At 38.1% G+C, this 15642-nt stretch overlaps 1 protein-coding gene across 2 annotated transcripts in view; it reads left to right on the forward strand.

Annotated features, from left to right (window-relative positions):
• The first annotated feature begins 851 nt into the window (after nt 1-851).
• The window catches only part of plod2 (procollagen-lysine, 2-oxoglutarate 5-dioxygenase 2), a 44899-nt gene continuing 30108 nt past the window's right edge, over nt 852-15642 (forward strand). For both annotated transcript variants that reach the window (XM_058388410.1, XM_058388417.1), the window contains exons 1-2: nt 852-1255; nt 15344-15435. In XM_058388410.1, coding sequence (XP_058244393.1) covers nt 1171-1255; nt 15344-15435 — 177 coding nt within the window. In that variant the 5' untranslated portion in view covers nt 852-1170. The remainder of the gene's footprint in view (nt 1256-15343; nt 15436-15642) is intronic.

Raw genomic sequence — 15642 nt, forward strand, 5'->3', positions numbered from 1 at the left:
AATTAAGAAACGGTGACCAATCAGAATCGAGGACCTGTTCTGTTACGACGATAAACAATAAAAAATTACCCGTTATTTGTTGATTGGTGAAAAACGGTTTCTCTTCTACTCAAACAGGAATATCCAAGAGTAAAGATTGGAGTTTTTATCGAGCAGCCCTCTCCGTTTCTTCCCGAGTTCCTGCAGCGGCTCCTGACCCTGGATTACCCTAAAGATAAACTGGATCTCTTTATCCATAACAGTGTAAGAATGAAGCTACAGTCCAGCTGAGAACCTACATCTGCATGCTAGAGTTTATGATCCAGCTGACATTGTCCTTGTTTCCCCTCTCTGTGCTTCTAGGAGGTTTACCATGAGAAGCACTTACAGGCATTCTGGGAGGAGAGCAAAAATGTATTCCATAGTTTTAAGGTTGTTGGTCCCGAGGAGGTCTTGAGCCAAGCAGAAGCGAGGAACCTGGGAATGTAAGTGTTTATGTTTATGTCTTATATTCTAACAGTACCATCACAAAAAATCTGATAAATTAGAAGACTTACACATAACAGAATTGAATTGAGAATACCTTATGAATAATACCTTAATACTTTTCATTCCATTACATTGCTCATTACATTTTAAAATATCCTTCTACTTTTTACATTTCCCACATTTCTGTATGGTCTTATGGGCTATGTCCCAATCTCCATACACTGATCAGGGAGTCAGCTATTCTCTCTCTCTCTCTCTCTCTCTCTCTCTCTCTCTCTCTCTCTCTGTGTGTGTGTGTATGTGTGTGTGTGAGTTTTAGGGAGGAGGAGGGGGATTGATGTGTAATGGGTCAAAGTGATCACTCCGCCTGTGGCGCACTGGAGCTACCCTCCTCATTCTCACTCCTGACTCCTCTGTAGGTGCACCTCGTCTCCTGCTCCGTGTGTGTGCACGCGCGTGTGTATGTGTGTGCGTGTTTGTGTTCATAGTGTGTGTTCTCTGCTCCGGGACTGTGGCTCTGCTGTGGGACCGAATGGACTGAGTGCGCACTGACCCGCACTGCCGAGCCAAACAAGAAAAAAAAGAAGAAGAAAAAGCGCTCAGACTGACTGGGCGGACTTGCTGTTGTTCTTGCACCCTGTTCTCTGGCTCCTGGGCTTGCTCAAGCACTCTGTCCTTTTGTCCTTTATCTGCGGTCAGATCATGGAGCTCCTGCCGGGGATTTATGCGCTCACCCTTGCGCTGCTGCTTGGTTACACTCAGTGCGCCCGCGAACAAATCCCGACAGGTAAGAAAGTCATGTTATTACCACTACATTGTTTTATACAAAGTCCCGAGTGTCCTGGAGCTCTCATGGAATTTTCCTGGACGTGCCTTACAGGTTCATCGTCCCCCAAGCCACGACTTGTGTGTCCACACAGTAAAAGGCGCACGTCCGATATGTTCTGGGCGTGTTTGACCGTAAAAAAGTGAAAGGAACCTTGTTAAGTCGTTATTTACACCTCATCTAAATGTAAGAATGTTAAAGAACAAACCATCACATGCTGAAAAATTTTAATGGTCAGGTTTGGAAAATAACAAACTAACTAAATAAAAAATATGTGCGCTTCATAACCTAAAATGACTCTATAGCATTTTCTCAAAAATGATTCAAGACAGGAAAAGGGAAAATAAGATGATCATGTTATTTTAAAACTCACAAATCCTCTAAAAGTAATACTCTAAAAACTAATTAATTTTATGAAGTGAGATTTTGTTACTCACTGAATCTGTCCTGTACTACACGCTTTCTTAAAAGGAGAAATCCAGACCAGGGTGTATGGATATGATCCAAGTAGGTTCAGCTGGAGCAAATCTGTGATATTCAGTGCAGGAAATGTTAAAGAAGGCTTTAAAATCTCCTTTTACCTTGTGGAAAGCAGTCACTTTGTGAACAGGTTAGTCTTTTTTTTTTTTTCTCCACCTTCTCTGCTTAACTAAACACAGCTTGGTAGGACAGGAGAGACCTGTATTAAACCCATAGCTGAACACCACAAAAGCGATGCCTTATGTTAGAGCGAGCGATGCTTGATTGCTTCAGTTGACGTGTGAAGACGTACACCATGTGTGCACTGGGTTTCCTACACAGATCCACAGAAACACTGTGCCTTTGAATGTCTTGCGCACTTTTGGGTGTAACTAATATGACTTAAGTGTTTGAGGTGCAACATACGCCTAGCTATATGCAGGAAATGTTTATTTTATGCACCAGATGTAGTGCAATTATAGCTTATATAGTGTTCTTTACCCTCGCTTCTTTTCTTTATCTGTGTGTAATTAACATGCATACCAAAGGAAGATGGTCCTTTAAGTCCTTATATAAAACCTAATATAAACATAAAGATAGTGATAAAACTAAACAATATAAAAAATGTTCATTTTTGGCAATTATTGTTAACAAATAATATATTTTTTTTAATGTTTGTCGCACCATGAACAAGAGCACAGCTTTGTGAAAAAATAAAATAAAAACAAAAAAATAAAATAAATAAACATGCATAGAATAGAAGACTCTACATAATCATCAGAATATTTAGAGTTTGAATCCTGATAACGCCACAACTATCACTGGCCCTGGAGCCTAAAGGGGCAAAAGTGTCTGTGTCTCTGTATGGGAGGGGCATACTCCCACGAAACCTCACCCACCCCAATCAATCACAGTGACACTAGTCTGTGAGCTCATGTATAAAAAAGAGGGCAGATAGCCCTGTATAAAACAATAAAAAGATAAAAAGATGCAATTAGCATGAGCTAGGTTTCACGCTCCCTGCTTGGTTGCTAAAAGTTGCTAGACCATGTACTCACTGTGTAATGAAGGCACAAAGTTTTGGTGTTCATCTTAAAGGAGATGTTTTTCTGTTGCATAAACCCAGCAGATGCATTAGGGTCTTTGGAAACGACTTAAAATCCATACTTGTCATGCATTGCTCAATAGCTTCATAGCTCCTGTGTTGAGAGATCGCTACATACAGTATATATCCAGCTGCACTAAATATATTACATCATCATATACTTCATTTACGTGCTCTGAAAAACCGAAGCACTCAGGATGTGATCCTGACCTTATGACCATGGGAAAGCTGAACATTCATCACTCTCTGTGTTCACATTCAGTCTCTCTAGGATTTACAGACTGCCTTCTACAGTGAACCGTTTGCCTTCGAATCCCGGAGCAGAGCCAGAATATAACACTCTGGGCTCAGCATGCTGCGGCTGCTGGCATACGAACCCTGCAATTGGCCTTCGGGGGGAACAGGGTGATGGGTTGCCACGTCCTTTATTGAAGCGGCCTGCTTGAGTAAATGGCTTTTAGTGCAGGAGTGTTTGTTGGTTCTATAGAATTCTATACAAATCATCACAGTTACAGAGAAATAGTCTAGTAATAAAGTAATAATAAGAAGTATTTTTCATGATGGTTTTGAGTCAGCGATCAGACGACAGATGATGGAATAGGACTATGAAGCACTACTCTTGGCTCTGTGTTTAGTTTCTTACTTGTCATCTTTGCAGTCTGTCTATCCCATTCTGTACAGAATGCTCAGATTTTCCAAAAACAATCCCTTCTTCTGAATGTTCCTCTGGATGTCGCTTTTAGACTCTCCTTCAGAACGTATCTATGAGGACAGAAATAAATATCTTAAATATTATACTACGCTGTAACACTTCCAAAGAACTAGTTAATGTGTTTTAAACGGTATCAGTTATACAGTTTTGGAAATCGAAGCCAAACCAATACAGCTCTTCTGTTTAGTGTTAAAATTGAGTAACAGGGAAATTCAAGCAGACAGAGAGAAAAAAACCCAACAAAAAATGTAATAAACACTTTATTACCACACATGCCCTGGTGTGTGCTGGCAGATAAGACAGCTATTATCTTAAAAAGTTACTTGTAAAGTACATTATTTCATAATATGCAGCTCTTACTGCATTAATAAGCATTTCTTACTGATGGAATCAAACACAGTCCCATGCTTTTTTGTTTTTATTTGGCATACAAGAGCTGAGTTCATAAACTCACAGGTGAAAGTTGTCGTGAACTTTGCACTACCGGATGCAAACCGACCTCCTTTAACCTTCAATTAACTGCCTTTTCCACCATCGGTGTTAGCTCAAGTGGTTAAGTCTCTGATCAGGGTTCAAGCCCCAGTACCACCATGCTGCCATATTTAGGCCCTTGAGCAAGCCCTCCAATTGTCCAGGGGTATTGAATCATTGCTGACTCTGTGCTCTGACCTCAACTTCCAAGGATGGGATAAGCGAAAAAAGATTTTCACTATGTAGTAATGACAAATAAAGAGAGATCATTTTCAGCTGACTACAGAATCACCATGGCAGGGATTCAAAAATAGTTCAATGTAAGAATGCTGCAGAACAAGTGCATCTGCTGCGTGAATGCTAGTGAAATACAGTAAGTGGAGCTTTATGAATTGACTCTCAACATGAGGCAAGTTAGAACCTTGTGCACTGCTTGTGCTATTGGCTGGACTTTATGCTGCTTTCCCCATATTAATTTACATAATCTGTGTTATTACAGAGATCAGAGTTTAAGCCGTGAGCAGAAATTGCATTGAAACAGCATGGCTAAATGTTTGGCGAACTATTATAAATAATGTTATTACTGATATATAATTGAGTCCATCAGTCTTGTTTGTGAGTAAATAGCTGTATTCCTGTAATAGAAAATTCGATGTGTTGCAGTTTCAAATATCTCACTGCCGATATTCCAACATTGCAATGGAACTAAAAATAGAAAAGTTCTGGCATCCCACTTTAACTATAGCTAGATTCAAATAAGCAAATTATTTTGATATTTTTTCCTCCAATTCTACACAAAAGATAAACCACCTCCTCATAACATCATAATAAATCTAATCTAGAGAGCAAAGGGCGAAGCTTGGATGTTAGCTAGCATTTTTCCGGTTGCAGTATACACGTCACACAAGCTGTGATGTCCTGATTTCATATTAGAACAGAACGCTAGGCTTTGGGTAAAAAGAAAAAAGTCAGTGTGAAGGCATCCTTATAGAGTAGATCATGATTAATTAATGATTTGTTAAAAGCGTGGATGATCTAATTAGCAAAAGCAAGTTTATACATTTATAGAAGTTAAGATTTGAACCCTTTCATTCAACTGAAATTGAACAAAACCCAACCACACATTGATTTTTTTTTGCATTTTTTTAATGAAATGAAGTTATATTGGTAAATAATGTTCAACAATAGAGAAGACACCTTAACAGGAAGTCACACTAGACTAACACTAGAGACTCATTCCATAAATCTTTTACAGCATAAGAAATTTGTTTGTATGTAAATATGTCCGTAGATGTAAGTTGTTATTATAGAAACATAATAATAAGAATCTATAATAATAACACTATAGTTAGGCTGTATTTCCCATCAGCGCTAAACTCTGTAGCTGGTTCACATTAATTCTACATGAATTAATCTTGCTCACGCTACATCATTCAATCTAGTCATTTGAAACGTGTTTATATTACGTTTAGTATAAACAATGAAATCACTGTACTGTTTTGTTGAAAGACGTCCTATTTTTCTATATCAGATTTTTTTCCTAAATCTGACTAAACACCTATTCGAGCACACTGATTTTGATCTGTTATAGAAAAGAAACTCTGCCAACTTGTCATTTTTCAAGGGTTTCTAATCTAAACTGTTCCTATACTGTGGTGAGGGACGTGTCTGAGGCTTCAGCAGCATGGGTTACTAGCAGTGTACCACAACACAAACAAAGCCCATTGTTCCTGTCTTACTCTGCTTTTTCCTAATAAAAAATAAATTCCTATAGCAACACTTGACCCAGTTTCCAGAAGGAAGTGATGTCAATAATTGTCTTCCTTTTCTTTGATTTCTATAATTATGATTATTTTCCATCCTGGGAGAAGTTAAATAGGGCTGTTTGGTTTGTTGCATCACTTTTTAGGTCTGGAGAGATGGAGATAGGTCTGGCAGATGGAGATGGTGTCACACATTAGTCATCACCAAGAAGCTGTGATTATTATGGCAGTGATTGAAAGTGCCTAATGTTAACTGATACATGACACGGTTCTGGGGTTATGAGCAGAGATGTGTGTGCTTTTTACCCACCATCAACTCCAAGGGCCCACAGGAGAATAGAATTCTATTTTAGTCATGGACAGCTGAAATAACGTCTGACCAAGGATCATTTCTGTTGGTTTATTGCACACCCGGGCATCAAATTAGGTTTTTAGGGCCAGAACAGAAACACATGGGCTGCCTACCTTGGTGCAGGAGAGTGTATGTGTGCGTGTATGTGTGTGTGTGTGTGTGTGTGAGTTTCCAGACAAGCAGGTACAGTTTCCTGCTGTCATGTACAAGAAGAACCTTCTTGTGGTTACATTAAAATTTTTCCAATTTGACACTGTTAGGCTGGTGTGTGTGAGTCAGAGTGTATGTGCATCTCTTCAAGGGTTCTCTGAACAGTTAAAGGTTCTTCCCTTCCAAATTTGCTAGTGGTTTGAACGTTTTGCAATAGGAAAACAATTTCATGGTAGAATTCTTCATAGAACTCTTAAAAGTTCCCTCAGAAACCAAACCCAAAGATCCTTTAAGTCTCCAGGGTCAGTGGTTCAGAGTTTCCATCATTCCAGAGTCTTAGTTTCTGAAGGGTTCTTTGGGTCATCTAGATTTCTTACGAGGTTCTATTTGAAGCCTTGAAAATGAAACTGGATGGTCTAATGTAAGGTTCTGCATAGATCTTTTAAAGGTTTCCCTGATAAACACAAGCGAAAGAACTCTTTCGGATACTAGATGAATTTAGGTGGTGATATTTTATAAAGAAAAAGTCTGTTTTTGGAACCTTATCTGAAAGAAATCCAATCTGTTGTAGGGATCACAGAGTTTTTAAGGTTTCCTGCAAACAAAAGAACCCTTTAGTGGACTAGATAAATTTGTCATTTTGTGTTATTACCTCAGAAGTTCATGATCCAGAGTGCAATCTTAGTTTCAGTTCCTGTCTAATGCAAAGTTCTGCTTGTTCACCTTAGGAGAACTCTCTCTCAAGAATAATTAAAAAATAAATGAAAGTTTCCTCAAGGGTTCTTTGGAGTGTTCAGAGTCTAAGCTACTTGAATGTGTTCTAGTCAGAACCCTTTGCAACAGTTTGTGCCTCACAAGGGTTCTTGGATTGTTCAATATTCTAGTAGATTTATTAGTTATAATGCAGAGTCTCTAAAGAGTTTGTTTGTGTCAGTGTGCATTTCCTCCCAAGAGGTTTCAGTGGATCTACAAGGGTTGTATGAATAGTTAAGTGGTTTTTTTTCACTTTCCAGAAAACACTTATAGCTCTCCGCAAAAGCAAAGCAAGGTACTTCGCTTAAGTGAATCTAAGTTTAAATTGTTACCCTGCTCTGTTCCCCAAGTCCCCTGGGAGTGGCTCTAGGTTCCCTGAGACCCTGTGTAAGATAGATGCTTTAGACTATACATTTATGTTTCTGGCATTTGGCAGACACCCTTATCCAGAGTGACTTACAATTCATCTCATTTTTATAAAACTGAGCAATTGAGGGTTAAGGGCCTTGCTCAGGGGCCCAGCAGTGGCAGCTTGGTGGACCTGGGATTGTAATTTACAACTTTCCAATCAGAAGTCCAACACCCTAACCAATAAACTACCACGTCCCTAGGTAAAAGATGGATGGATGAATGGATTGATTATTACATTAGGTGCTTTATGATGTGTTAATATTTAAAAAGGTTGTGTTTTTTAAAGCAGTATCTTCAGTATATTGTAGGTATTTGGCCATTTTATTACAGTAGACTGATATTTCTCCAAATGCCATGTTAAAAAATTAATGCTATGATGCACTTTTATGTATGTACTGAGTACACATCATGTAGGTGGTATGAGCTATGGCTGTGGTACAGATCCGAGTTGTAATGAGGTCAGTTATGAGGGTAGTAATTTGAAGTGGCAGAACACTGAGCATACTTTTTTCACATGACTGGAATGTGTCCTGGTGCTTTTTGCCAACAATAAGCATGACCTGCTTTTTCAAGGATGAAGCTTCCTGTTTTCATTTTAATTATTTAGTTATTTAATGAAAGGTCGGTCCCATGGCACAATTAAGCTCCATATTTATTAAAGTATGAAATAGTTTAGAAATTGACTGGAAAATGACCTCAATAAATGAAAAAAGATGATAAAGATGATCTTAAATAAATTAGCTTTAAAAAATAGCTTCTTGGATTGCTCTTCCCCTATAATATGGACCTCCTCAGTTTCAGAAACCTTTCATTAAATTCATTAAAAGGTAATTTTAAACTTGACAGCTTAATCCATATACAGTATAAAATCTCAGTCACTAATCACCGTTACTACAATTTGAAGATGAATCAAGGATCACAATAGTGTATCCCTTTACACGTAAATTTATACACCTTCAAGATTTTTGTAGGATACAGGCATTTTTTCTTGTATACATGCATACAGGTCCTGCAAATGGTTTATGAACAGATATGTTCACATATGGCTTGATAAATGTCAAAATGTTAAATTTTTCTCAAACCCTGTAGAGCCAGAGAACCAGGGCTTGACTCTTTAACAAGTTCTGCTACGGTTCTTTCACTCTGAGTTGTTAATGACTATGGGAAACTGTATCTAGGCTTCAAATCAGACCGTGTATAGACAAATCATCCAGATTAAGATAGGATAAGATAGGATAACTTCTGAAGGAAATTCTTAGCCAGAGACACAAATTTATATATATAACACACTTTTATATCATCATAGGTGACTGAGTAATTGAGAGTTAAGGGCCTTGCTCAGGGGGCCAGCAGTAGCAGCTTGGTGGACCTGGGATTCAAACTCACAACCTTCCACACAGCAGTGCAACAACTTAACCAGTCTCCTTTTTTTGGAACCTTTTTCTGAGAGAAAACCAATCTGTTGTAGGGTTCACAGAGCTTATATTCAGAGCTATGGCATAGATGTATTGAGCATGAAATTACTGTGTGGTTTACAGACAATTAAGATCGATCAAATTGTAAGTTGATCTAGATAAGGGCATCTGCCAAATGGCAGAAACGTAAATGTAAATATAAAGTAAAAAATTCAGTGCTTGTAAACTAATCCCAGAAGAGAAACTGCTCTGACTGGTGATTAACAGCTATACTTGTGAAATTGATTGTGATTTCTTTAGTCAGTTTCATTTTCTGTGCCAATAGTAATGGATACAAGATGTTACACACAGTTGGACAATTTTCTAAAAACATTCCACTTTTCAGTTGTCACCATGGAGGAAGATTACACCAGACGCTTGCCTCTTCAGGAAAGTGTCCAAATTGATCCTGATTAGAAAGCTTCTCTGAGAAAAAAAAAAAGCTTTCATTAAGGAATCATTTGGATAATGGAGAGCTCTTTACTTTGTCCTGGGTGCTAGATTGAACTTTTGAGAACCATTACCCATTCAAAGAACATTTCAATCCAAGTGCAAATCCTGACTAATCTCTCCAATCAACCCTGCTTTGTGTGTCTTTGTGCAGTTTGCCTTATACCACAGAGAAGTAATTGTCTCCAGCTGTGTTGGTGTTGGAAGAGAAAGTCTGTCAAACTCGGTGACGTCTGCAATTCAGGGACTAAAACAGTTTATACTACATCGCTGGAGAATTCTCAGGACTTGGAATTCTCAAGAATTCTCAAGATATGTTGATTAATTTTCTAGAACAGCAGCTCTGACCAGAGTCCGGGTTTCTACAGTACCTTTTTCTATAGTTACAACATGCACATGTGATGGACACAACATATACATAGGATTAAAAAATACATGAAATATAGATGAAGCTTTCTGTAAGGGGACGTTTATGAAAGGAGTCTCCGGTGTCGAAACAGTCAGAGGTGTAAGATCTGTGAGGCTGGAAAGTCTTCAGAACTCAAGCTTTCAAGCTTCTGAGTAAATAACAAGCTGGACATGCAGTTTTTGTTTTCTTAACTATGAAAAAAAGAAAAAGTTAATGTGTGAATGGGTAAATTTATGGAAACACATGGGGAAACACATAATCATACTACTTCATCATTTAATTCCTCATAATGCCACTAAAGTGAGAGATGTAGTGTGTGTGTGTGTGTGTGTGTGTGTGTGTGTGTTCAGAAGTTTGTATTTCTCCTTTCTGTGGTTACTGGTGTGATCTGGACTAAGGTCATACTTGGGTCAAAACACTTGGTGTTGTCTGAGGGTGTGGGTTAAGCATGCTTACTTACTTACTTGCAACTTGCAACATTTTCTGTGCATTTCTGCAAAAAAATATTACAGTGCAACCGAATGCCCTCCCTTACAAATGTTCGCCTTAAGAATTGAAATTTTGCACGAAATTTTGCATTGACATACGAAGCATTTTCAGCATACCAACCGAATCGAACGCCGGCTAAATTATGCGTACGTCTGGGAGCCGTTCAAAACTTGTTTGCATCGGTTCACAAATTATTTTCAGTTAGCGAAAGCTGTTCCGAAAGAGTCAACCCACGATACCAACGTTGCCTTCAGCATTCTTTCAAAAGCTAGGTGATTTTTCAGGTGTTTTTTTGTTGACAGATTGGTGGTGTGGGCAGTCTGTTCTATTTTTAGCCCAAGCTTGGTGGCACGACTTCCTGTGAGGACCCTTGACATGGAATTCTTGGCTTGGGTCAGTTCTTTGTAAGCAGCCGTACAGTTTACATACGCTTCGTATTGGTCATATTTTTGGGTGGCTGTAACGGATTATCTGCATTTACATTATTTCTTATGGGAAAATTTGTTTCGCAATGCAAATGTTCTTCTTAAGAACTCTTGGCTGGATGAGCATTGTAATGACTCAAGTCTGCAGAAAATCTGTGGTAATAGAAAAAAAATTGCAAGGTTCTCTGAATGTTGCTGAGTTTGCTTTATTTCCCCGATCAAAAAAATAGAGAAATCTAGCATGCTTTTGTTATGGTTCGGGTTAGATTAAGTCATTCTGGGATTTTGTCTCTAAGCATTTCACTTAGTCCTGTAAGAATATGAATCTCCTTAAAGCTAGGGAGACAAAGCGAGAGATTAATGTGATTCGTGAGCAAAAATATATCCAGAGAACTGAAATTTATCTTCAAGACATGACAATAGCTGCATTTTTCCCCCAGAGATGGTCTCATACCATCGTTTAACAATGTTCAGTTAAAAAAAGCGCTTCTCGATGATCGAACTGTGACCAAAGGATGAGTCAAATATTCGAGACAGAAAATATTTCCCTTATTATTTTTAGGAAAAGATGGAGGATGTTGCCTGCCCTATATATTTACACTACACAAACATGGGGAAAAATCAGAACTTTTTACGTCTGTGTTTCTCATTTAAACACCGATTAAAGTCACATCAAAATCGTGCCACAATGAGGTAACGTCGCATGTAAGCGCCTCAGGCTTAACGTTACCTTTGTGATCCTGTCGCGGAGACGGAAGCGTCTGAAATGTTTTCTGTTACAGTGAACACAGCTGTTTGGCAGTAATACGTTCTCCAGATGTTCTTCACCACCCCCACTCTACTTTTCAAGATTATGACAATGAGAATGTGTGTAATGGAGTAAGGCAGTCTCAGTGCGCTTGGTGCCATGGCCTTGTCTATTCGTATTCAGAAGAGAGAAAAAAAGACTCTAAGACAAACGATTTCACTAAATGCACTGAATTACATTTCATTCTTGCTCATTAAATATCTTTAAATTATTTTTTCTCATCTCATTAGGCCAGTGTTGCTGAGATTGTATCCTAAAAAATAACATGTTGATATATTAATTGCCTTGTATTCACTAAGGGAAAAAATTGGCTAAATAATTTGGACTCGAGAATGGCAATAAGTTCAATTAAATTTTACTGGTATAGTGCATTAGAACAGCAGACTGTCCTCAGTTCTCAGGAATCCAGGTGTAGATAAATCCCAAACGAACAAGCCAGAAGTAGTAAGGTGGTGCCATCAGAGTCACTCTTCCTCTTCTGGGTGACACTGGATTATAGTGGGATTTAAATTTTTTTGGCATCCCATGTGGGACTCATGATGCTGCTTTTCCAGTAATGATGGCCTCCACCAGCTTGGCTAGAGCAGCTCTGTCTTCAGGGTTGGTTAGCACACAGTGCTACAGTGTACAACAGAATTTAATTCATTTTTTACACTGGTATATTCAGTGCCAGTTTTTTTTGTCTGCTATTTTCTCAGAGTCTGGATATTTTGCTATACAGTTTACATTTATTCATGCGTAGTTATTGAGGATGAATAATTGGTGTTCTTGACAAACAAGTTGACTTTCCAGACATTTAGTATTCATTTTCTCAATACCCCATGTCTGGGGTTGGGGGTTTGATACCTACCTCTGCCCTGTGTGTGTGTAGTTTGCATGTTCTCCCTGTGCTTCAGGGGTTTCCCCTGTTTACTTTGATTTCCTCTCCCAGTCCAGAGACATGTGTTAGGCTGATTGGCATCTCTAAATTGTAAATTCTCTAAACTGTTTTTGTGTGTGTGTGTGTGTGTGTGTGTCCTATATTTCCTTTACATGTAATTTATATAATGCACTCTTGGAAAAAAAAACTATATATGTATATATATATATATATATTTTTTTTTAAATCTTTAATTGCTTTTATCTAGAACATATTTCTTATGATTTTTCCACATTTTAACAGCAGCACATGGTCCCGCGTTCTGAACATAAATATCCAGTTACTCATGTTGTTGATTGAGCCTGCTATAATTTTCTACCCATTCAAAAAACCACAGCATAATAAAAATGTTCTCTCACAGTGGTTTCCTGTCCAAGCTGATTTTTTCCCCCAGTGTTCTCTTGAGACACAAGTTCTCTTTGGCTTATGTAAGAAGATCAAAGAAACAGTAAAAAAAGTTGTCCAAGCTTTACTGATTCAGTTGATATAATGGACTGACTATTGGAAGGTCATGGGTTCAAATCCCAGCACCTGCAAGCTGTCACTGCTGGATCATATAGCCAGTCCCTTCACTCTCAACTGCTCAGTTGTATAAACAAGTAAAAATGTAATGTTATTTAACTTCTCTAATCCATCTAGGTGGTTGTTTCATTGTGTCAGTGGTCAAAACTAAATGTCTTTGTCATGTCCCACTCCACAGTGGTGGCTAATATGAAGTTCATATGAAAGACACTCCAGGCTTTAAGAATTTGCAGTGTTTCTATTTTCTACATGAAGCACAAACCTTTTGGATTTTTTAGTGTGGATATACAAGTTTATTATATGCTATTTATACTGCACAATGGTGTACTGCTTTGCAATCTGAGACAAAAAACATATTACATACCTATAGTGTGTCTGTCGTTTGTAAATATTTGAATATGAATAGTATTTTTTTGTTTTAAACTAGTTTTGAACTAGAGCTTGAGTGAAGAAATTTCAACCAGTACATCAACGTTTCTTGGCTGATTTATTTCTAGGAATACCTGGATTGTAACATGATTTAAAATTGGGTAAATTTACCACCTCTGTTCCAGCCACACAATTAGTCCGAGTGAAATGTTTGGTTATAGCTAGTTATTACCTTCAGGAATCAGTCTCTACATTTTGTTTGCTTATTCCATGATGGAAGACATGTTTGTTGTATGAAATAATGAACAGAATTTCTACCAAAAAAACTACATATGGAGTATTTATTTCAATAAATGTCTTGGGGACATGGTTGCTCAAGTGGCTAAGACTCTGGGTTGTTGATCTGAAGATCATGGTTCAAGCCCTAGCACTGCCGAACTGCAACTGTTGGGCCCCTGAGCAAGGCCCTTAACCCTCCCTGCTCCAGGGGTGCTGTATCATGGCTCACCCTGCACTTTGACCCAAACCTCCAAAGTTGGGATATGTGACAACAGTGCTATAATGTATATGTGATAATATTAAATGCTTCTTCTTCTTCTTCAACGACTAATTGGCAGCCACTACTGGTAGCCCTTGTACTGGGTTCTGTCTATGAATTTCTGCCTACACTGCTTTTTATTGTATCATTTTCCTAAACAACACTCTACAACACACATAGACACTTCAACATAATAAACAAAAATGAGAAAAAGCCCGTTTTCTTACTGGGAGAATATGCTTCTGGTACCTTTGGTGCTTGGACCCCTAATTCTAGTGATTAAAAACCTTCTCTGTGTTTATCCATTTAACATGAGGGAATACACTTCTTGAATCAATTCGCAAAGTGTTGACATAGGTTTGAGGTTTGGTTGCAGTTTGGTTTCGAGTAACTTGAGACCTTTTTTTATTCCATACTGTGGCCAAAAAAACAACATACACGGCATTATGGTGAAGTGATGCTCAGAAAGCGAGGGATTTTGGCATGGCTGGCGTTGTTACATGTGCAATGCACACAAGTCTGGTTACAAATGTCAAATTAATTTGCACACTAAAAGACACAGCTAGAGAATTATTATAATTACAGTTTTCATGTACAGGAAAGTGTATGGTGAATAATGGATAAGAGACCTAATTGTGGAAAAAAGATGGTTTAACAATATCAGAACAATATAGTAAATAACTGGATTGAACATCTAAACACCAGATGTTTTGGTGGATATCATGTGTTGATATCTCAGGGAAGAGAAGAGAGTCAGCATGGGATAATCACCCCTTTACTCATCAATGAATGTCTTTATCATCACAGTGGTGGCTAATATAAAGCTCATATGATAGTAGACACTCAGAGCTTTAAGAATTTATAATTCTTTATAAGTATTTCTGTTTTTCCCTAGCCTACCAGAGGCAATATATATATATATATATATATATATGATATAAAAGTTTCTATCTTCAAAGTAAATGTTGATATCAAGCCCATTTCTGCTATCTGAGATGCTCCAAGTGCTTGTTCATAAGACAAAAATTTCAACCAGTAAAATTCAATGTAAGGTTCTCCAACAGGCGGAAAAACTCACATCTAAAACACACTGAAAGCCAACAGACTCATTTTAGATCAGACTCGCAGCCAGAACATCATTCATTTGTTTACACTGATTGAAAATGTCCCATAAGGTGATTTCTATTCAACAGAGTGCCAGTTTTAATAAGGGGAAATATATTGAGTGATAGAGAGCCCGGGGTGATAATGGTGGCGGTTGCAATAAAAACGGACAGAATAAATATATGCATCAGTTGATGGTTAAAAGGGTCTTGTTAAAAATATTCATTGTAGTTCCGTGACTGTGTTTATTTCTTCTTCTTAACATTATCGTATATTTTAAAAGTATTACATTCCCGAAAGAAACAGAAAAGTGTGGCATGGCTTCATCTATCTATTCTCTGCAGTCGAACTCAAGCCTGTACATTGCTTTCTTTCTCTTTCTGTAGAAAAACTTCTCGTCCTCACTGTCGCCACACAAGAGACCGATGGCTTTCTGCGCTTCATGCAGTCTGCAAATTACTTCAAATATTCCGTAAAGGTAAGATGACTCACTGTGAGAAATGTTTAGTCACTTACTCATTGCCAAATCTGTTTCTCCTAAACCACTGCCCTAGACTTTGTCTGAATTCTTTGGAGCATTGTGTGATTTCAGAATGTCGGGATCTCGAATAATTTCACAGATGAACTGCGAGGAGTGAACAGGACTGGGAGCATCATGCATGTCAAAAATGTCTAGCTTCAAACT

The sequence above is a fragment of the Hemibagrus wyckioides genome, linkage group LG01, assembly GCF_019097595.1.
Source record: "Hemibagrus wyckioides isolate EC202008001 linkage group LG01, SWU_Hwy_1.0, whole genome shotgun sequence".
NCBI classification, from domain to species: domain Eukaryota; kingdom Metazoa; phylum Chordata; class Actinopteri; order Siluriformes; family Bagridae; genus Hemibagrus; species Hemibagrus wyckioides.